The sequence below is a fragment of the Suricata suricatta genome, chromosome 9 (genome assembly GCF_006229205.1).
Source record: "Suricata suricatta isolate VVHF042 chromosome 9, meerkat_22Aug2017_6uvM2_HiC, whole genome shotgun sequence".
Classification (NCBI taxonomy): Eukaryota; Metazoa; Chordata; class Mammalia; order Carnivora; family Herpestidae; genus Suricata; species Suricata suricatta.
This window is the reverse complement of record NC_043708.1, coordinates 1,963,631-1,986,823: the sequence shown is the minus strand read 5'-3', so window position 1 is coordinate 1,986,823 and position 23,193 is coordinate 1,963,631. Positions and strand designations below refer to the sequence as shown.

The following is a 23,193-nucleotide window of genomic DNA, read 5'->3' as shown; positions in this document are numbered from 1 at the left end:
GCCGAGCCACTCTGTGAAAATAAAGGCAGAGAAACAGTGGGAAGGAGAGAACTTCTGCAGAGATCAGACTCCGAGCCCACGGTCTGTGTTTAGAGAGGGTGTTCCACGGGGAACAAGGCCCTGGGCCCAGCAGACCCCACCGCCCCTGCAGCTGGCCTGCCTTCCCCCAGCACAGCTGCCCAGGGCAGACTGGAGTGACGGCTGTGGGGCCCGTCAGGTCACAGCAGTTACCAGAAGCTCGAAGCCCTAAGCGTCACCCTCCAACCACAGCCCTCACACTCTCCCCACCGTCCCGTTTAAGGGGCAGAAACCAGAGGCCGCCGACCCACCGTTCTCATTCAGAAATGACTTCATCTGTACCTGGTATCGTTAAGATAAAGGAGCCAAATGCTTTTTGACCTCATTTCAGGATCAAGAAACAATTCTGACATTGATGGGCTCTATGGATCCGTGACCAGAACTTCCCTGACAGCTTTCTGACACAGGGAAGGTGTGTTTTGTTCTAAGAACTCGAGGTTCCCGGGTTTCAGTTTGAAATTGAAGCTTTGACTCTAACTTGAAGCTCATTCTAAAACCACCTAAAAATGACCTTATTTTGGGGCACCTAGGGGGCTCAGTTAGTTAAGCGCCCAACTTCGGCTCAGGTCATGATCTCAAGGTTGGTGAATTCAAGCCCCGAGCTGGATTCTGTGCTGACAGCTGTCTCTCTCTCTCAAAAATAAACATTAAAAAAAAAAAACCACCTCATTTTGAGGGTTCTTATTATCTCCTGATGAAGGGCTCCTCCCGTGTCCACAGACACGGATAAGCAAGGGCTGGGAGGCAGGAGCAGCGGGGCTCGGCTCCTATGGGGCGGTTTACAGCTCCTGCTCTGCGCTCCACACAGAAATCCCGATGAAGCAAATCAGAGAAACACTTTCCAAAAGTTGTAATTAACGAGGTTCCTGTAAAAGCAGCTGAATTCAGCCAGGAACATAAACACTGCAGTCTGTGAATGTGTTAATTTCACAAGGGAAATGCTACATCAATTAGCTAATTATCAAGCTACAAGAATAAGCAAATTTCTCCCATAAATAAGGTATGTTACATGGGTTAAGAGTTTCATCTCTCATAAATGAAGATCAAAAGAATATTAAGTAACTTAATTTAGCCCTGTGAAAGCCTGGCTACTTTCAGTGGGCTGGTTAGTCCAAGGATGGGAATTATGGGCAGGGAGCCATCCAGGACTCAGGGCTGCTAGGGACACGGGGGCCCGGGGGCCAACATCGGCAGCGATGTACTCCTCCCCAGGAGGCTAGCAGAGAAGGTGGAGGGAGAAGGGACAGAAGGGAGGAACAAGAGCAGTCACTGCTCAACCAACGAACACATGCATAGTACACAATTCCATCACTATGGCCACGCATTCTAATGTTTAATGTGTTTAATGGGGAGAACGTAGGGTAGAAGCTTCTAAAAGACGATTCTCAGGTCTGGAAACACCTCCTGACAAACCCAGACTCTGACCAAGGACTTTTTCTATCAATTAATTTCCCTGGTACTCAAACCACAGAGGTCAGGAGGGACTGAGACCAAACACGAAGATGCCAGGAGTGCTGGCTGCCTGGATGCGGTGCCAAGATGGCGGCCTCCATCCAGCTCCATGACAAACCCCCCGGCCGGCCGTCTACACCGACAGAGTCCAAGCGGAAACCACCTGCCCTGGGGATCGCCGCTCTCGCTCTAATTCTGGAGAATCGCTGGCCACCTCTGTCCCACTAACGACGGCAGAGGCTGCCATGGTGCGCCCAGCGCCCCAGCCACGGGAGAAGCCGGGGACTTACAGAGCAGGTTTCTGAAAGAACTGGCATGTGACAACAGGTAAACCGATTTGCTTCTTAAAACCGAGGGCTTCCGGGAGAAGAGAAGCGTCGCCAGTGTGATAAGAGACCATTCTGACAGGTGAGCACAGACAGGTGGGAGCCGGAGCAGCGGGACCAACACAAACCGACGTGGCTCTGTGAGGACCGATGCTCGGCATGCGCTGCCGGCTTCACCCACCCGCGGGCGCCAGGCTGCCGGCCGAACAGCATCCAGCAGCCGTCCCAACGGCTCGGTGCTTACGGAGGGACGGGGCAGGTGGGGCAGACACCCCTACCCTGTGAGGACACGGCATCGCTGCTCTTTCGCACACGGGAAGTACAGGTCCCCTGTGCAGCATCCCTGCCAACGTGTCCACCCACATCGAGTCACCCAGCAGACAAATCTGGAGCGTAGGCCACTCGGTGAGACAACTGGTGCCCTCACCACAAAAATACCGGTATCGTGACAGGTAGGGATGGGAGAGAAAGCGGGGGACTGTCCCAGATCAAAGGCTACAAGCGACTCAGGAGCTCTGCCTGGACCCTGACCGGGGGGTGGGGGGTTGCAAACTAGCCGTAAAGGACATTTGGGGGCAACAAAGGACATGTAAACGTGCACTCTACTGCAGCATCAGTGCAGAGGTCCCGTGCATGACCATGACGTTACGGTTACACTAGGAGAAGTGAACACTGGAGCGTTAGGGGAAAAGTGTGTGCAGCTTCGGAGACAGGCACAGCGTCAGGTGAGCGGTCCCTAGGTATCTGCCATCCTCGTCTTTCAGCTCGCCTGCAGGCTTAACTTTCTAAAACCAAAGGTTGGAAATCAATGAACCAATGACGTGTCACCAGAAGTCCCACTAACGAGGTTTGTTTTGTATCTTTACTCTCTGGCTTACTTCGAAGGACGCTAACCAGGGTTCACCCCTCTCATCTCGGGCAGAGGGGCAGAGACGGCACGGCTGCCCGCCGTGCACAGAGGGCGAGCTGGGACTCGCTTGGCACCAGCGGCGGCCAGCCCGGTGCGGGTTGCTGAGCGGGCGTGTGCCACGGCGACGGGTACCTGGCCCAGGCTGTTCTTTCCCCACCCTTCCCCCCACGGAGACCAAACCCTAGAGCCATGTGGGAGTCACTGAAATGGTAAGGAGGCCCGATGATTCCTCATTTGCTGCAGGGCGAGGATGTGTATTTAAAAAACCGCCTGAAATGCTCACCACACGACAGAGGCCAGTGTTGATTTCTTCCCCAAAGACGCTGAGCATTTCTGAATCAACTTCCTCTTAGCCTGAAGGAAGCGTCTCTGGAGTATTTCCAGCACGTCTCTCGCCTCACCCGTGTGACACCCCAGTCACTCGGGGGTCAGCACGACAGAAAGAACGGTCAGGTGTTAACTTACTGGTGTGTCTGTGGCCCTGGCGGCGGTCAGAGCGCGTCCTACAAACCCTAACTGATCAGAAACTCATTTGTCACTTTTTAGAATAACCACTTACTCTAAATGTCAGATCATGTCCAAGAGGTGCAGTGTTGAAATACTCAAAAATAGAATCCTGAAAATCTGGAAGTTTCAGTCCTGTAAAAAAGAAAAAGACCAGTCAAGGAAGATTTAAGAGGCCATCTGTGCTTTGATGGGGAGTCTCAGCCCCGTCAAGATGTTAATTCTCTGTGAACCGATGGATAAATCTGATGTGATTCTAGTTCACTTCATTCAGAGAGTGTCTCAGGAATCCTTAAAAACAAAGGGATTGGGGGAGATCCACCAGGCACTAGACCAGTTTCACCGAGGCCTCTTTCGTCACAATCCAGTGGTTCCTGCTGGTGAACGATGAACAGGACTGAAAACCCAGAAACAGACTCAAGTGCCCGTGGCGATCTCAGACGGTAAGAGTCACATACAAAAGCAGGAGGTAAAGGAACTTCTCAGTAACCGGTATTGGACAACTAACTACCACAGGAAAAAAGATTAAATCCATTCCTCAAAACGCACATCGGAGTAAATTCCACATGGACCAGCATCCACATTTAAAAAATGAAACCATACAAGTATTAGAAAACAGGAGCAAATCCACCGGGGCACCTGGGGACTCGGAAATATTTCCCTATGACTCAAAAAAGGGAAAAAAATGATAAATTTGATGCAAAAAAACCCCCCCAAAAACCTTATGCTTGCTAAAAAACAAAAAAAGCAGAAACACATAAACAAAATAAAAATGACAAAAGACAAACTGGGCAAAATATCTTGAAACTTTCATCACAAACAAAAAGGTTCTACATATTTTATCCTCCACATACAAAAAGCTTCTAGAAGAAAAAACCTGAAGTTTAAAAATGGGCAAACAATACAAATACATAAAAATCAGAGTAGGAGAATCCCAGGGCACCTGGGTGGCTCAGGCAGTTAAGCGTCCAGCTCTGAATTTCGGCTTGGGTCATGATCTTGGGGTCCAGACCACCTCTCCGTCATGTCCGTGCAGACTGGAGGCCCACGCAGGCTGCCTCGTGGGAGCAGGGGGACACGGATGTGTCACCATAAACACATGTCCATTTGTTTTGCGTTTCCAAAAGGAAACAGGAAGGATAAGCCAAAACCTGCGGTTATTGGGGGGAAGGCATCTCTGAACACATCCAACCTCAGAATTTTGGCTTCAAAATCGTGTTAAGTGCCTTCTTTATAGAACTAAACATGATTAAATCTAAAATAAAGACATTTGTTAAAAAAAAAAAAAGCTTGTATTTAAATAATTCAGAAGTTTATACTTATAATTTACCAGTATCTGCTCTAAATTTCTCCTCCATCTTTTTCTTCAAAATTTCCATTTCTTCTAATAATTCTCTATTTTTGGCTTCGGAATCCTTTAGTTTACTAAAACAAAAAATAAAAGGCTTTAAGTACACGGAGAACAGACCATCTACGCAATGATTCGTGAGCATCAAAATGTGAGGGCATGGGTTCATCTCCAGCGCCTGGGAAAGTGCCGGAACACGGCAGGCTCCCCGCCGCTGAAGAGAAGCACAAACCCACGTTTGGCAGGTTACAGAGAGTACAGGGGTTGCGGGATTATAAACAGACACAGGTTTAAAAATCACAGCTGACGAAGGTGCATCTTGAGGCCTCGTGGGAGTCCCTGACCCTCCTAGTCTCCGTCCGGAAGAGTCCTTCGTCCTCTGAGGACACCATCCAGGTACCTCAGCCTCTCAATGCCATTCCCACATGGGCGCGACCACGGCCCGAGCATGGGGGCAGGGGCGGGGGGCTGCGGTCAGGCCGCTGCGGCCATCTGGCCAGGAAGGGTGCTGTCCAGCAGCTAAGTGGGGTCCTGCACTGAATCAGCGGGTGACGCCGGCTGGCCTAGCACGGCTCCGCATCTTGGCGTCACCACCTGTAAAATGGGGCCGCGAGAGCGCCAGCCTCCTGGAAACACTGTGATGGGCATGTGGTTAACGGGACAAAGCTCGGACCGGGAGCATCAGCAAACGGTAGCTGTTACTGGCATTGCTCTTTTGGCCTCAGACTAACGAGATGTGTGACTGGGTCATCCTGTCAGTGACGCTGTTGGTGACATCCAGGTCCCCACCCCCCTTCCACATCAACAGCTACTACTCCAGGTAGGGTGGCCTGGTTGTCCTGAGGATAGCTCACCACCGTCTCCTGAGCATGTCAAGCCAATGATGGCCTCTCGTCAAACATTTGTTGAACTTACTGCTGTGTAAAAATGGTGTCTGAAGTTGGAAAAAGGTTTTGAAACAGGCGTACCTTCTTCAACCTCTACTTAAGATACGAGTGTTAGGTTAAAAGGAGCAATTCAAAGCTGAGTGGCATGAGCGAGCACTAAGGTGAACAAGCAGGACAGAACTGTCCCTCAGACGTGTGGCCGCGTCTCGTCACCCAGCACGGGAAGACCGCCATCTGCCTCTTACACACAGAGACACTGGCATTTCAAACCCACGGGCTCCCACCGCCTCGCTGTCCTGAGAGCAGGAAGCACAGCCCTCCAGTGTGCGCAGGGCATTTGCACACCCACCGCATGGCTTCTCACTGAGCACCTGCTGGGGCCAGACACGTTCCAGTGTGCAAAACTCCTTCCATTCAACTGACGTCACAGGGCAGGGGTGTGCCCACGGCCACACAGCCCCTACCGAGTCGGCACAGCACCGGGTACCTTTCAAAGGAGAGGTTCGCGTCTTTGACTTTCCTCAGCTCCTCTTGAACAAGCTGTTTGGCCCGGATCTCTGCCTCCAGAGCAGACTGCAGTTCCAGCCGCGCAGACATGTCAAGCTTCTGACTGCGGCGCACTTTCCAAAGGGGGTCCTGGAGACAGCGGTTCCAATGTTAAAGATACATACGTGTGTGTGTGTGTGTGTGTGTGTGTGTGTGTATAAACATTTATTTATTTCTGAGAGACAGTGCAAGTGGGGGAGGGGCAGACAGAGAAGGAGACACAGAACTTGAAGCAGCTCCAGGCTCTGAGCTGTTGGCAGAGCCCGATGCGGGGCTTAAACTCAAGAACCATGAAATCATGACGAGAGTTGGATGCCCAACCAACTGAGCCGCCCAGGCGCCCCTTTAGAGATATATTTTTAAGATCTTTATTTAGAAAAATGCTGACAAATAAGTATTAATTTGATAATATTAGATATGATCAAAGCCCATCAGACCAAATTTTAGTTTGGGCATTTTATGATTTTTGTTCTTTGTTAGAGATCTTCTACAGAATAAGCTGTACCACTAAAATTTTTTTTTCTTAAAGAATAAAACTCAACCTAGAGTGTAATTTCTATTTGGACCCGTTAGACTCTCTTATGGAAGTCAGACACACTGCGCGGGTCTCCATCATCTTACGCTTCTTTACCTTCAGACACCTGCTAGCTCACCATTCCTGGAAATTACGCCGTTACTCATCAGTTACCCCTGCCGCCAAGGAAGGACCGAGACTGCAGTGGGAGGAGGAGGGGGGCGCTCAGGAATGGCTGGCTGCACGCGCGTGCGCTATCGGGGGCGGCGGCGCTCCTCCCTGGGCCTCCGCCCTGGCACGCGGAAGGCCGCACCGCCCCACCTGGCGGCCTGGCCCTGAGCCCCTGCCCCCGTGAGCAGGCCAGGCCGCCGCTGGGCCCGCCACCACAAGGCGGCGCGGCTCGGAGCAGAGCCTACCAGCGCCCTCGACCCCAGACTGGAGCTCCTCAGCGTCTCGAGCTCTTCCGCCATCTTGGAGGCGAGGGCCTGAAGGTAGCCTCGGGCGTCCTTCTCGTCGCTGACCCTGGAGGACCACACAGACCCGGTGACAGGGGCCGGAAGCGAGGGCAGAGCCTGCCTCCCGCGAGACAAGGCGAGCGACACAGTGTCACCCACGACCCACAAACGGCTCTGCCAGCAAGGGCGCCCCAGGCCCTCCCCACCGTGTCGTGCGGAGGCCGGGCCTCCCTTTCACCAGCACCTTCAGGGACTTGGTGCGCTTCGTCCACCTCTAGGCCAAGGGGAAGCTCACTGGACAGGAGCGCCGCCCCTTGACAGTGGCCACTTGGGAGGGGGCGGCGGGCGGAGGGAGCCTGAGGCGGGACTGGGGCAGAGCGGGGCAGGCGTACCACTGAATGATCTCTGCGATCTGAGCCTCCCAGTGGGCCACCGACTCCTTGTTGGCCGCCAGGTCCTGCAGCTCGTCCTCCAGCTGTCTGTTCTGAGCTGTGAGTTTATCCACAAAGGAACAAAGCTGCAATTAAACAATTGTACCACACAACTCGTTATTTGGTGTCCTTTACACATGACCTTGGCATTATTACAGCTACATGTTCTTCTGAAGATTCTGAAAGTTTTCTTCCAGCACTGTGAGACTTTGTTCCAAACTGCATTTCTGATACAGACATTTGAACATACCTAACTTCGGTCACACTTCAACCCAAATCTGAGCGTACAAGTTATAGAGAGTGGGGGACGTCGGGAAATTCGCAGCTTCTGACCCAGTGGAAACGTGTTCCGTCAGGCAGGAAGCACGCCCCGTGCAGACCACCCCGCTGCCAGGACGCATGACCGAGAACCAGGGCCCCGGGCGGCGTGGACCCCATTACCCTCTCGTTCTCAGCTGTCAGCTTCTTGTTTTCCTCCAACAGCAGGGCCCTCTCGCGCTCGGACTTCTCTCTTATGGTGCCTACCGCCTCTTCCATCTCGGCGAGCCTGGAGGGAGGAGAGCGGCGGTTCAGGGGCTCCCTGGGCCGGTCCCCTTGGGGGCAGGGGCGCGAGCCCACGCTCGGGACACCGAGGGCGCGTGAGCACCTACCGCTCTCGCTTGGACTTCTCCAGTTTGTCTTTCAGCATGAGGACTTCCTTCTGCAGGGCCAGCTGGTGGCTCTCCGAGTCATGCACCTCCTTTTTCACAGTTTTCACCTCCAGCACGTGGGAGGCCTCCCGCCGGACCAGCTCCTCTTCGTAGAACAGGACTTTCTTCTCGAGCTCAGACTTTATTTTGGAAATCTCCTGCTGATGCTCTAAGGCGGCACCTGGGCCCCGGCCACCTTGCTTCATCTGAAGATAAAGGTTAAATAACGTCAACACAGTCACAGAGCCCACCGACCACACCCTGTGTGGGCGCCCATACGCGCGGCTTCTGCTGTCCCCTCCCGCCAGTGGCAGACACCGTGCCTGACACACCTGGCCATGGTCGCGAGGTCCCACTAACAACTGTCCAGCAGACCTGAGGGGCTGACGGTACCTGCCGTGCACAAGGGACGTGCCCAGATCTGCCTGGGACCCCAGGAGTTCCGTCTACACCCTGACACTAATGGTCCCCGAGGCCTCCTCATAGTATGTTCCTTCAGGCGACACATTCTTTTGACAGCTAACTATGTGTCGGGCACCCTTGAGGTAACAGGGTTACACCGAGGTCCCTGCTCTCGTGGGGCAGATGGGAAAGACGGACACCCAAGCAGCAGACAAGCAACAAGACAGACACAGGGCCACGTGGTCAAGTGTGGGGCTGTGCCACCAAGCAGACGGTTAGAGAAGGTGCCACCAACACGGGGCCACATGAAGTGCCACGTCAGGCGAAAGCTCTTTGGAGGGCGGGGGCCCGGGCAGCTGGGCAACAGCAAGGGGCGGCACTGGGAGGGGCTGCTGGCAGCTCCGAGCAGACTCGAGCGCCAGGGGGCAGCGGTCTAGGCCCCTCCCACAGGCCGCAGCCGGCAGGAGGGCGCGTGCCGCCGGGGAGAGAGCGGGCCCCTCGTCTCTGCCAGCAGATGAGGAAACCACAGCTCAGAGAGGGGACTGGTGCCCGCGAGGTCACGCCGGGTGAACAGGGAGCACCCCGCCCCCTCCTGGGCCCCGTCCTAGCTCCTGGCACCTGGCTGCCCTGGGCCCCGGGCCGCCGGCCTGTCTTCCCTCCAGGGGCGGGACCCGGGCTCTGAGGAACTCTCCCAGGAACGGCTTCACTGAATATACAGCAGGTTTACCAGGACTTCCTAGAAACCGCATGACACTTTATAGAAGGAAAACGGCAAAGGAACCCGGGTTCCAAACGGAAAGACAGCTGAATGCACGCTTGTGCTGTGTCGCCCGGCGAGCGCCGTGCAGGAGGACCCCCGCCGCAGCGGTGAGGAAGGGGGAGGCTGGCCTCCGTGGGCTCTACCTTCAGGGCCTCGAGCTCACTTTCCACTTGCTTGGAGAAGCTCTCGCTGTGTTCACGGAGCTTGCGCTCCCGGGAGGCCTCGGCAACCGCATCCTCCAGGCGGGCTTCCAGCTGCAAGGGGCACACGGCTCAGCGGCATGCGCTGGGAGCCTGTCGCCCTCCCCTCCCCCCGAGCCCAGGCCACACTAACAGCTGAAAAATTCACTTTAAGGCTCCACTGGAACAGCTGGTCAGTAAGAAACCAAGCTTAAACTCTAACGTGAACCGGTAACTTGGCAGTAAGTGTCCAGACAGGAAACACAGGCGCTGGGACGTCTACAGGTCATGTGTCCGTCTGCTGACAGGGGAAGGCCCCGCGCACATGCCCAGCTAGCACCCCAGCCTCGGCTAAGCGCCCCCCGCTTCACTACAAAGCAATCCTAGACGCCGCAGCGACTCGGCCGGGGTGCGGTCTGGAACGCTTGGTTGGGGGCTCACGGACGCTATGACCACAAATGAATCTGGGTTGCAAAATGAATGGGAAAAAACCAAACAGGTGTTTTGAGACCAACAGACAAGGAGCGCGCACCTCCAGATTTCACCCAGCAGATTTTAACAGAATCCGACCCTAAGGGCTGCCTAAGATCTGTCCTTCCTTAATGGAAGGGCATTCAGAGTACCTAGGGCAACGGGTTCTCAAAGTGGGGTCCTGAAGTCCTTCCTAAAAAAAGGCCCTTCTTTTTCTAATTATCTGGATTTTCTTCAAATACTTTATCCGAAACAGTGTACTGCAGACCGAATGCAGAAATGGGTAAGATGACCTGTGTGTTTGTCAAGCCGTTTATTAAAGAAAAGGACAAAAATGTAAAAATGCCACTTTTGTCACCACATGGGGGAGGGAGTGACTGTTCATAAAAGAATGTCAGCCATGTTAACGTGTAATGGGTTCATTGTTAACCTGAAAAACCGTTCCCCCTAGCCCGATCAGGGTCAAGAGGACAGCTCCCTGGGGCCTCACCAGTTCTAAGAGCACGAAGTTGGCCCGAGGCCGAAGTCTCAGGGCCCTGGGCCCGGGACTCGCGCTCCCCTAGGCTGGGCTGTGCCAACCATACCCCGACATGTTTACCCTCTGTTTGTCAGGCATTGATACCCTCCATTTGCTTGAAAAGGGAATTAAAAAAAAATTAATACCCTAAGAGATGTTGTTTAACAATTTCACAAATCGATATCGAGGGCTCAGAAGTACAAACTAAATACTCGGCAGGTCAACTTACTTGATTTCTCACAAAACTTAACATCTGTTTTCACGTAATTTATGTAATTTACCCACGTTCCCAAAGGCGTTTTAGTGAGGTCATACCCAAGTCCCAACAGCACGCGCCCCACCCCCACACGACAGCACTACCTCTTTCCTGAGCTTCTCGGACTTGCGGGCTTCCTGCCGCATGGAGTCCATCTTCTGCAGGGCCACCTCTGCCTCTTCCTCTTTGTCCCGCAGCTGCCGGGACGCCTTCTGCTTCTGGGTGCGGAGCTCCGCCATGCGCTCGTTCAGCTCCGAGAGCTCCTGCAGCGCCAGCCGGCGCTGCTGGTGGGCGTCTCTGAGCTCGCGGGCCTGGGACTTCAGTCGCTCGGACGCTTCCATCAGTTGCTGAACAGAAGGAATGATGGACGCTTGCCCTCTGTGCGGCCCCAGCACAGCCACGAGCGGCCTGGAGGAGGCCCACCTGGGCGGAGGTGCTAAGCACCCTCACTCCGGAGGCGCTTATGCCAGGAAGACCCCCACCTACGCAGGGAAGCCCGAGCTCTGCCAGCCGGCCGCAAGGCCTGCTCACAGGCTCCCCGGTTTCAACCCCTCCCCTGTGCTGTCCACATGGCCACACAGGTGGGCGAAGCATGAATGTGGTCACCAACCCAGTTACTGAAAGAGCAGAATCAGGAGAGAACATATTACATGTGAAAAAGCTTCAGAATTCCATACAAGTAAAGAACTACATGAAAGCGACTGTCGGACAGCTAGCCACTCACGAGTGACGTGTGGATGTGGTGGCCCCACTGGCCACACTGCTGGCCTCACCCCCCAGCAGCCAATTCAACAACCAGGTGGCACAGCCATGGTGGCACCTGTGGGTCTGACACTGGAGGTGGCAGGAGCCTAGTGGGGGAGGGGGAGGGCTCCACCAGGGCGCCGGGCCAGGCGCAGGGCGCTGCTGGGCCTACGGTACCCAGGAGTCTCCTGTCCCACGTGCACTTCTCGCCAAAGTGCCGTGGTTGTGACAGGACGACAGACTGGACAATCAGGGCTCGAAATCCTGCACGTTGTAGAGAACACATTGCAAACTGCAGGCTGAAGGACTTCAGATATAAACGGACGTACTTTAGATAACACAATCCTGGTATGAACATGCTGCCGTCTGAACATACAGTCTGATGTATTTTACTGAAAATCAAATTTATAAAGGAGTTTTGGGGGGAATCACCCAAATTTTAACAAACGGTCTCTTTCTCAATGTGCTATGGTACGGGAAAGCCCCTGCTGGAAGAAGGGGGAGGACCCGGGCACTGGACACCGGAGTGTGACCCCAGCTGGTCAGCTGCTGCGGGCGTGGGGACACGGGGACCCTCGGGCCCCCGCACTGCCAGGTCCTGGCCGCCACCCCGCCTGGCAGGCCTGTGGCAAGGCCAACATGGTGACCGGCGCTGCGGCAGCGCGCTTCCCGGCCAGGCACCGTGGGGCCGCGCGGTCGGCGGCACAGCACAACTCTGAGGCCGTCTGGCGGCTCGAGGGCCGCAGACCCCGCACGACCTCAGGCTCACGACTGCGGAGTCACTGAAGCCTCTCTCACGTGACATCGCCCCTTGACTACCTTGTGGAAATCCTCCTTCTCCTGCCGCACCACGCGGTACTGCTTCTCCAGGCCTTTCAGCCGCTGCGTGGAATCCTCATGCTCCTGGCGAAGGGTCACCGTGTCCTCCAGCTGTCGCTCGAGCCTATTTGAATCTAGGAAGAGAAAATAAACAGCGTTCCCTTACAGGCAAAACGTCACATCAGCTGACTTCCTGACAGCGAATTAGTGAAGGATTCCTCCCTCGCTTTATCACTTAGAAACTCTCGCTTTCTCATACACGGAAGGGTCACGCATGCAGCCACCCCCGTGAACTGACTGGTTCCCGGGGACCGTGTGAGCGAGCACAGAGCACCCCTGAGGCGAGGAGGAGGCCTCAGTCCTGGGCTCACTCGGGGCCCCTTTCAGCACCAGGATGCTGGGGCTCGAGGTAGGGGGTGGAGGCTGACTGAGGATTAGGACTCAAAAGTGATCGGAATCTTCAGGAAGCTCTGATGATGGAGGAGCCTCAGAGGATAGATGGTGACGACACACCAGCACCTAAAACACCGAAAGAGGAGGCCCAGCCACTGAGGCAGCTTCAGAGATGAGCGGTGGCAACTCTGCCTCGGAGCTACAAAGGGGAGGATGAGGAGGGAAATGTGAACACTCCTGAGACTTTATGGCTAAAACACTAGGAAGTGATTCTAGCTGCAGCTGCCGAAGACTCATTTCTGAGCCAAGCAAGTTGGAGAAACAGCCTCAGGTAAACAGACAGAACAGGAGACATTTAGTAGGTTTATGGAAGCCAAAGCTGTCTTCTCCTTTTCCAGCTTATGAAACGGACTCCGGAAATCTTTGAGAGACTAACGCCCAAGAACACAGACCCAGCAGCCTCTCGAAGACACCCACCTGCTATTTTATTCTTCAGACGCTCGATCTCCTCATTTAGCTTTTTGATTTCCTTATCGCGGGCTGAGCCGCCCAGGGCCCGGGTGGAGCCGTGCAGTGACTGCACGGTCTGGGTGGACTCTACGGGAGGAGACAAGGCGTGAGGGGGGCGGGGCGGGGGGAGGGGGTGGGGCGGGGGGAGGGGGAGGGGTGGGGGGCCAGCGCCCACCTTGCAGCTTCCGGCTCAGCTCCAGCTTCTCCTGCTCCAGCCTGCGGATCCGGCGCTCGTAGGCCTCCACCTGCAGGCTGTTCTCCAGGTCGCGCTGCACACCCTCGTCTTTGCTCAGCGTGCTGGCCTGCATTATGCTCTTGAGGGAGCCTCGGTCAGAAAAGCAGCTGCAAATGAAGCAACAAGGTCTCTGACCTCCTGAGTTTACGCCTTCATCGGCATCTAGACACTTGCAGGGGCACGACAGAGAAGTCACACGTAGGCAGCCAAAGGCCTGTGACGAGTCTGAGGTTTGTGGAGCCAAAACTCAGAAGGGAGTCCTTACAGCAAATGATCGGCTGATGGGTGACTGACAGGGACACGCCCTCAGAGGGGGTCGAAGAAAACACCTCTGCAAAGGAGGGAAGTGTACTTTCATCACTCACACGTGACCAGACACGCAGCAGGAGACGGCATCTGTGTGAGGAGCTGGATATGGGGGCCCTGGGCGCCCCGGAGCAGTCCTGCCCAGGGCTCGTCTCCCCCTGCACAGAGGGCAGCCCCCGGCACCCGGGGCGGCCCACAGCAGGCCTGCTGTGCAGGCAGGAGGCACACACACACCGAAGCCAGGGTGGTTGGCACCCTCAGAACTAGGCCACGAGCGACTCAGTTCCCCCACTAACGGGACAGCGACGCCAGGGAGCCCTGAGTCTTGCCACACGGAGTGCAGCATGGACGCCCGGCACACACAACCACGCAAGGGCCTGGCCAGCGCTCTCCAAGGTGGCCAAGAATGCGGTGCCACCACCGTGGGCTCTGTCCCGGGAGGGCAGCCCTGGGTCTGACCCACCAACCTGGAGCCCTGGCAGGTGGGCCTGGAACCCTCAGGTTTAACAAGGGCCCACTGAGCTGGAATGGATCAGAAAAATCTGGAACATGAGGGATTAAGAGGTCGTTGTGCCTCCCGCATCTCAGACCTCTTCCTTCAGGTGACCAGGAATCAGCTGTCACTTTGGCTGAAGGCTGCTGGGCGCCGGCGCCTCACGCCAGAAGAGGCTCTGGGAGCTGGCGCAGACACAGCCCTCTCCGGAAGGGGTCCCGTCCACTGAGGCGGGAGCTGCTGAAGCCTGGGCGGCCCTCCTTCAGGGGCTTTGAGCTTCCGTCCTTTTCATTTTGCCCGGCCTCCCCCTCCCTCTCCCCTCTTGGCCCAGTTTCCTTTTCAAAGCAGGTAGAACCCTCAGGTGACAACCTGGCAAAGAGGCCCCTTCAAGACGGAGGCTGACAGGTACAGCCACCACAGTGCTCGTGCTCGGCCTGGAGCGCTCCCGGCTCTCTAGGCGGCCACCAGCCCCCCAGGGGGTGCCACAGAGCTGCGGTCACATCCTTGCAAAAGCGAGCATGGCCTGACCGGAGCCGGGGCTGCCGGCTGCGGCCCCTGAAATTCTCCCGGGACAAATCTTGCCGGCACTGATGGCCTGTGATCCACAAGTCAGCCGACCAGACCTCCCATGAGCTAAGAATGGGTTTCCCGTTTTAAAGGGCTGTTTAAAAACAAACGAGGACTGTCTAACAGAGACGCCCCTTTGTGGAAGAAGCCGGCGATCCTGCTACCCGTCATCGCGTGTTCTCATCAGGTGTCCTTTTTCAAGGACACCCACCCGCCCCGGGAGCTCACCCTCCGCCCACCATCCCGCCCAAGGGAAGATCCGTATGGGGAACCACAGAGCCAGACCCACCTTTCCGTTGTAAACGTAAAGCCGATGAATGGCAAGTGCAGCCCGGAGAAGCCTGTGTGAGAGCCAGGAGGTAATATTTCCTGCAGGAAAACACAGACAACAACATGAAAGCCGTGTTCAAACCAAGGGGAAGAACACTCGCGACGGGTGAGACGGCACTAGAGAGAATCGCGTGGCTGCCTAGGACCTGAGCCCAGTGCCCCCGCGCGGGGATGCAACACCGGCAGATCTGGGTTTCCGGTCCTGGCGGTGCCCGCTGCGCAGTGCGGTGCAGGGAACACACAATGCTTCGGGCAAGGAGTAATGGCACAGGCCAGCTTTGGATCACACTCGTCAGGACGAACCCGAAGCCACGAGCAGAGGCGAGCAGAGGCGAGCAGGAGGGGCACGGTGCAGCCCTGCAGACGGCAGCAAGGCAGAGGCTGGGGCTCTCAGGCTCTTGGCAGAAACAGGGGCCAAAGGCTTGAGCCCAGGAGAGAGGGCATTTCAGAAAAGGGTGTTACAAACCCTGCTTTCAGCATCAGGACTCTGCGTTACTAAACACGAAACCCAGGTTATATTTTATCTGGAAAATGTCACTGTAGAAATAGTTTCTTTGGAGTCTGGGAAAACCCGTTCCACAACGAAACAACTTTTCTCTGCCTTTATTCCAGGCGGTCTACAGTTCAGCTCTCATCTGAGTAAGAGAAATTCTCTAGGGGGCGACCAAGAAGATTTTTCTCCTACTTGGTCCAACCGCAGTTCCTCTACCCCAAAAACAAGTCACCTGAATGGACTGAAAAGGCTGGGTTTGAGGAGACCAAAAAAACTTCACAGCCTCTGAGCAGAAAACTGTCCAGAGCTGGCGGTGCTGACCGCGCACCAGAGGCATCGGGCCCACCCGGCACCAAGGGCCCCCGAGCCGGGCCCGATCTGGAGGATCCGTGATGTGACACGTCAGTGGGAAGGCTCAGAGCCCACACGGGGTCTTTGCTGCTCCCACACCCCGGCCGCAGGAGGAGGCGTGCCGGAGGCCACGTGCTGCTGCGGAGGGGCCTGCGGTCCGCTGATCTCTCCGACCCTGCTGAGTGCCATGAAAATGTGCGTGGGCATTTCTGAGGAGTTCCAGACGAGAAGAGCCATTTAACTCAATCTTACTCAAGCTGAGTACAGGTAGACCTCGGAGAGATTTCGGGCTCGGTTCCAGACCATCACGAGAAAGTGAGTATCATAACAGAGCAAGTTGAGTGTATTTTTTGGTTTCCTAGTGTACACAAAAGTTTACACTAAACTGCAATCTACTGAGTGTGCAACAGCATTAAGTCTGAACAAATAAATTTCATAATTAAAAAATAGCTTACTGTGGGGGCACTTGGGTGGCTCAGTCGGTGAAGCATCTGACTCCTGATTTTGGCTCAGGTCATGATCTCATGGCTGTGGGATCAAGTCCTGCATCAGGCTCCACACGGAGCCCCTCTCCAACTTGTGTGCTCATACATGCACACTCTGTCCCAGAATAAATAAACTTAAAAAAAATCCTGCTAAAGGAGCTAACCATCATCTGAGCTTTCAGCAAGTCCCAAGCACTGATCGCAGATTACTGTAACAAATACAGTAATAGCGAAAAAGTCTGAAATACTGTGTCAATCACTGAAATGTCACACAGAAGACGAAGTGAGCAAATGCTGTTGGAGAAATGGCACCAGGAGGAGACTGATGGGTACAGGGCTGCCACGGGCCTTCACTTCGTAAAAACCCTGCATCCGCAAAGCACAACGGAACGAGGTGCCTATAATCCCTATTTTTAAAACAAAAAAATTTTTTAATGTTTATTTTTGAGAGAGAGTGTGAGCAGGGGAGGGGCAGAGAGAGAGGGAGACACAGAATCCAAAGTAGCTCCAGGCTCTGAGCTGCCAGCACAGAGCCCGACACGGGGCTCGAAATCATGGACCATGAGATCATGACCTGAGCTAAAATCAGATGCTTAACCGACTGAGCCGCCCGGGCGCCCGCCTATAATCCCTGTTTTTTAGAGGGGACATTACCACCGAGCCGAAGGCCGGAATACACGACGTATTTCCTTGAAACACAACCGCCAGGTTTGTAAGAGGAACCGGCACGGCTCTGAGACGCCGCGGGCGGTCGACACCTTCCAGAAGACCCCGCCGGCCGGGCCCAGCACGGAGGAGCGCGCTCACGCTTACCGTGTTTCTCAGCACATCGTCGTCCACATCGAAGTTGGACGTGTCGGAAGGACTGCTCACATCAGGAATATACGGTGCTTCAAGGTTTCGTATATTTTCCCAATTCAGACCCTCGAAGAACGCGTGCTTTTTGAAGTCCTCTATCCCATTCTGGCCCAGCCGGCGCTCCCTGCTGCAGATCAGTCTCTGGATGAGGTCCTTGGCTTCTTCAGACACATCCGTGACGTGGGACGGAAACTGAAATCGCTCCTGGGGACAGGGGGCCAGTGGAGAGATGAAAACTTATTCAGAAAAATCCTAGGTGTACAGATGTCACAGGAAACAACACAGAGACAACAGTCCTTTCTAACTTCATGGTAACTAAATGCAAACCAAAGCTAATGAAACTGAATTCTAATGAGAAAATCATTAGTTGTGCTGGCTTTACTTATGGCCAACTTGTTACCCCGCTACATGTAAATCAGAAGAATGATAAATTTTCACCCATCAAAGCTGCAAAGGACATGGGCTACCGCTGCGGTGGAACCGGCTGGCGCGGCTCTCTCAGGGCACATTTGCCTGTGCCTACACCAAGCCCACTTCTTCTACAGAAACTGTGCTGTGCACTGAACAGAAAGATGACGACACACCTGGTCGTGTGTCACCTGACGCCATTCATTCGAACACGGCCCCACAAACACACACCCAGCACGGCAGCAGCCAGGTGCAGAGGCCCAGGCCCTGCCTCTGTCATCCAGAAAGAGGGAGGGCAGTTAACAGGACTGAAGATCAGACCAGTGGGCACCCAGGAAGCGCTGGACCAGGCCCTGCAAGGGCACGAGCTCCGTGCCAGCAGGCTCTTGGGAATCCACGGGGCCCTGGTGGGTACTGTAACAGCGATTCATCACCGAAAAGTGGAGGGGGTAAGTTCCCCCATCTACGGTATGTACGTTTGTGCTGTCTGACATTTTTCTGGTAAGGATATGCTAACTTCCAAGTGAAAACAATAATCCCCACTCCGGGAAAAGGGTTCTGAAAAACCATGGTCTGCCTTGATTTGGGGTTAAACGGCAGACCACCCACCATGCTAGTGTCACTTGCCCCCAACACGAAGAGTTACTGGGGCGGAGCTCACTTGGGGGTGCAGGTGATGGATGGGGAGGGAGGCTGTGAGCACAGGGCCACAGGGTGGGAGCGGCAGGAGGAAGACGTGTGACTAAGGGAAACCGATGACAAGACAGGAGAGGGAAGGGTGAATGGGAAAACAAACACGAAACGAAGGAAAGACGGTGGGGAGGCAAGGTCAAAGGGGAAACCGCACAGCTGGAAGGGGAAAAGGAAGAGGATCGTGGGGGCGGAAGGCTGCGGCTCTGCGGGGGCACCTGGCCCAGGCAGGACGACTGAGCTCCGGGAAGCAACTCGAGAAGAGCAGCCGTGGTCACACGGTGCACCCAGACCCACAGGCGGGGCAGCCGTCCCACGGCCACGCACACGGGCCACAGCCCCACGGAGGCCTGCCTCTCCGGGGCCCTGCCCCGAACGCCAGCACCGCCCAGCAGAAAACGGGCTCGCCACGCTGCTCCCTCCCCCCACCTCCACACCTCCCGTGTCGGCAGCCTGTGCCCGCTCTAGCCGCATATCCGTTCCTGCCCGGCGGCCAGCAGCCTGCCCTGACCCTGCCGCCTCTTCCCCGAAGACACGGAGAGCTCCCCAGCAGCCCTCCCGCCCCCAGGCCCGGGCGACGCAGCGTCTTACCTCGTGGTTCATGATCTTTCCGTAGGTCTCCACGAGGGACTCGGCGTAGAAGGGCGTCTCTCCGTACAGCATCTCGTACATGCAGACGCCCAGAGACCACCAGTCACACTCGGGGCCGTACCTGCCCATGCCGTCCTCCATCGCCTGCAGGATCTCCGGCGAGATGTAGTCGGGGGTGCCCACGGCCACGGAGGACTGGACCTTCGAGGAGAGGCGGGTGTTGGAGGGAAACCCTGGGGCAGCTCCAATTCCAAACGCCCAACTACTTCCTCTAAAACATGCACGGCAAATAATGAAATCATCGTGGATTAAAACCGGCATGTGAGCGTGGTTTAAAAACCTAGTAATTCAAAATGCAACGCAAATGAACGTCCCCCTGCAGCACTAAACATGGGGCAGTTTCCAGAACATGTGAGATGGCCTCACATCCGGGTCTCTCCTCGCCCGTAAGCCTGGCACAGCCCCCAGATGGCACTGTGGTCCCTCAAGGGGGCATTCCCGCAGCCTCTGTCACTGCCCAGAGTGCGGTCCCAGGAGCCATGTGTGTTCAGGCCGACCCTTCTTAAACGTCCGCGTGCATACGGGCCACCCAGGCTCTTGTAAAATAGAAATTCTAGGCTAGGGCCCAAGACACTGAACTTCTAACTGTTCCCAGAGATGCTAAGGCTGCTCACCCAGGGCCCACCCTTCAGTCTCCCCAGTGGGAACATCCGGAAGTGGTCCAGGCACTGGCTGGGTGCTTAGGAATTCCCCAGATGGGGAGCCAGGAGGCTCAGGCCTCTAAAAGGCAAAGGACAGCAGAGGACAGCTCCTCAGCCACTGACGTTAGCAGGAACAGGCCTCGACATGGGGTCATCGTTCCGGGAAGCTGTGGGCAGCGCAGGCAGCGATCGCCGTGAGAGAACAAGGGGGCAGGGGGTCAGCGGAGTACATGGAGAACAGAGTCCGTCAGACTGAGGGAGAAACTGTAACAGAGGCCTAGCCCAGGAAGGCCAGACTCTCCCTTGGGTCGTGTCTGAGGAGGGGCCATGGGGCCCAAGCAGCACCTGCGTCAGACTGGACCCGCAGGGAGGTCAGCCTCCATCACGTGACCAGAGTCACTTCCCGGCTTGGCTGCCCGGCACAAGAGCCTTGCAGTGGATGGTGGGGAGCCCGGACGCAAGGTGGCAGCGCGGGAGGGGTGAGGTGATGTGCAGGCAAGGAAGGTAACTGACACTCGAGCTCGGTCTGAGGCCACTGCACTTGTCGTCTGGAGGCTGGGTTTGAGGACAGCACCAATATATCAACTCATCAATACACGGTCAGGATTGGAGAAATAAGAGACTGACTCGGCGGGAAGACAGGCAGTAAACCCCCAGATCAAGGACCCCCGTTTCTAGATCGACAACGCCCGCAGACAGAAAAGCCCTGCCTGACAGGGAGTTACCCGCCGCAGACAGAAACAAGACGGGCTGCCCAGGCAGCGCCTGAGCGGCCTGCACGGGCGTCTCAGCAGAGGGCCGAGGGGCCTGCCTGTCACCGCGGCGGCGGCGTGCTCGGCCACCTCAGCACACGAGGGAGCGGACACCCCGACTCAGAGGCGCACACACCCCTGCTGCAGGCGTGCACACCAACCCGAGGTCTTAAACTGAACTAGAAAATTTCAACTGTCCCCCAAATGTGAATCTTTTTAATTCACATTCATAAACTTTTTCTTAATTGGATCTCAGACTGAAATGTTAAGTCCCTTCTAATTACAAGCAAAACCCAGAACCAAATGAAAAATCTCCAACCGAAATACCTACAGTTCCATCGTCACTCATCTTCAAACAGGATCCAAAGTCGGCCAGGCGGATGTGACCATTCACATCCAAAAGGACGTTGTCAGGCTTAATGTCTCTGTTAGTAAAACAAATCAATGAATTAACTATCTCCACGCCATGCATCAGGCAGGTCTACGCCTGTCACCAGCAGCGTGTCCACTGAGGAAGTGCTCCTGCATCTCAGGGGGGCTCTCTGTGACAGGCAGGGGCAGTCACCTCCGCTGCCACTCACTCCCGTGCATGAGCTAGCCCCCAGTCAATTCCGTGACGCACCATCTCGTTCCCGCCACCCAGCTGACCATGCTTCCTGAGTGTGTCCGTTCTGCTCAGTGCCGTGCTGGACCACAGGTCTATGACAGTAACCAGACCCCACCAGCCCCGCCGGCACGAAGCTTCCCACCAGCCAACACGGCAAAAAATGACCGTGCAAACGCACGAACACACACGTGGTCTCGGCACCCGAGCACAACACCCAGGAGAAGTGCCGGGAAAAGCACCAGGCAGCAGAAATCTAGGCAAAGCACGGCTGAGCACAGACGTGATGAGAGCAGGAGACAGGTGAGGCCCCGGGGCAAGACCACAGCAGGCCAACAGCCCCCCGCGTACCCCACACCGTATCTGGCAAAGACCCAGGGGTGAGCACCTGAGTCCCCTGCCCAGGTATCAGCAGCAAGTGTGTGGCCAGAAGGTAAGCCCGCAGTCTACCTGCTGGTCTGTGGACTGGCAAACGTGGGGCCCCCAGGGAGGGAACCGGCCTTTAAAGCACAACAAGCTCTCCTTTCTGGCAAAACAAGTTCACAGGAGAGGGGGGCATGAAAGGGAACAGACCTCCGGAGCAAACGCAGGAGGACGGTCACCAAGAGGAGCACAGGTATGTGCTCGCACGAGAGAAGGCCACGCTACTCGGCTACTCCCAACACCAGGGACGCATCTCACAAACAGAAGCGAGCAGCGGGTGACAATTCTTACCCTAAGAGAGACCCACAAAGCAAAAGAAAACTAGCAGAGCACCCCAAACTGAAATAAAGAGGAATAGGAGAGAGAAAACAAAACAAACCCTCAATGGGTCAGAAAAATACAAACTAAAAACAGAATCAGACAGAAACAGGAAGAAACGAAAAGAACTGACTTAACTCGGAAGAGACAGAAGACAAAAATCTTATCAGGAACAGTGGCTAAATTATAAGATGCCCAAAGGAGAACAAATTCCAATAAAAATCTAATGAAACACACTGAAGAAAGGGAGGGAAAGAGCTAGAAGAATAAAAATAGACAAAGCATGAAAAGGGTCAGAGAGCAAGCAGTTGGGAGAGTGAAGTGGAAGAAGCCTAAGAGGACCCAACATACAAACACCTGGAGCCCCCAAGAAAGTGAAAGAATAAAACATAACTAGTATTTGAAACTACAACCTGAGAAAAGCTTCCAGAAGTTAAAAAGAATAAAAGGAGCTGCATTACAGACTGATGGGCTCATCAAATTAAAAATTTTCCAATGTTCGGTTTTTTGGAGCCAGACAAGTTGATACTAAAGTTCATGTGGACCAATTAGTGTGTGAGGACAGCTAGGAAACCCCTGCGGAGGAAGAAAGGAGTTGGGGGGCAGGGGGCTGGTCCGACCCGGGTTCAGTCTCCAAAAGGAAAGCGGTGCAGCCCTGGTGCACAGGGACACAGAAGGAAGACAGGACAGAACTGCACGGGAGTGCGTGCGTGATGAAGACGCTCTCTCTCCTCACGGGGGCAAAGACACGCTTACATCAGCAAGCCGGTCTTGGGACAACAGGAGGGCCTCCTAAAGATAAAATCAGACCATTCCAGAGGCGCTCTGACCACCGGCCTGCCCCGGGCTGTCCTCGTCACATCCTCTCTCCTCTCCTGCAGCTCTTCACGCAGCTTTCTATTCATTCCAGTTTCTCTGGTTTTGTTCTCTGAATGTTCCTTCTCTTAAAACTGCACTGTGCTCATTGTGTTCCTAAGTTGCACTCTCTGTGCTCTCTGAAGATGGCCCGTCCTCGAAGGTAAGTTCTTGTGAATCTGTCACTCTTCGTTTCTGCCTCTGCCGAGATCTGGGGCTGACCTCTCCAGAAGGGGCTGTGCCCACCTGTGTGCTGTGCTCCCTGGTCCCGGCCACCCAAGCCAGGGAGCACCTGCTTGGGGGTGGGGGTGGGGCAGTGGGCAGGGCCTGAAGTCGCCACGGCCCGCATCCAGCCACAGAAAAGGGGCCCAAAGCTGTGGCACAGGGTCGGAGTCATGCTTCTTAACTCCAGCAGGGACTCCGCCCCTGTGCCGACCACACACACTCATTTCTGGCAATGCCAAGTGCAGCTTCGACTCACAGCGATCTACCACCTATGGCCTACAGAACCTGACTTTGTAAACTTTGTAGCAAACACAAAG

At 55.3% G+C, this 23,193-nt stretch overlaps 1 protein-coding gene across 1 annotated transcript in view; it reads right to left on the bottom strand.

Annotated features, from left to right (window-relative positions):
- CDC42BPB (CDC42 binding protein kinase beta) overlaps positions 1–23,193 on the bottom strand; it is a 94,751-nt gene that overhangs the window by 17,473 nt on the left and 54,085 nt on the right. Inside the window, exons 6-22 of the mRNA XM_029950799.1 lie at positions 20,783–20,876; positions 18,999–19,199; positions 17,265–17,513; positions 15,082–15,161; positions 13,367–13,533; positions 13,159–13,278; positions 12,289–12,422; positions 10,830–11,072; positions 9,446–9,556; positions 8,102–8,346; positions 7,893–7,998; positions 7,413–7,537; positions 6,982–7,087; positions 5,993–6,141; positions 4,601–4,695; positions 3,326–3,405; positions 3–11 (exon numbers count right to left, since the gene is read on the bottom strand). Coding sequence (XP_029806659.1) covers positions 3–11; positions 3,326–3,405; positions 4,601–4,695; positions 5,993–6,141; positions 6,982–7,087; positions 7,413–7,537; positions 7,893–7,998; positions 8,102–8,346; positions 9,446–9,556; positions 10,830–11,072; positions 12,289–12,422; positions 13,159–13,278; positions 13,367–13,533; positions 15,082–15,161; positions 17,265–17,513; positions 18,999–19,199; positions 20,783–20,876 — 2,314 coding nt within the window. The remainder of the gene's footprint in view (positions 1–2; positions 12–3,325; positions 3,406–4,600; positions 4,696–5,992; positions 6,142–6,981; positions 7,088–7,412; positions 7,538–7,892; positions 7,999–8,101; positions 8,347–9,445; positions 9,557–10,829; positions 11,073–12,288; positions 12,423–13,158; positions 13,279–13,366; positions 13,534–15,081; positions 15,162–17,264; positions 17,514–18,998; positions 19,200–20,782; positions 20,877–23,193) is intronic.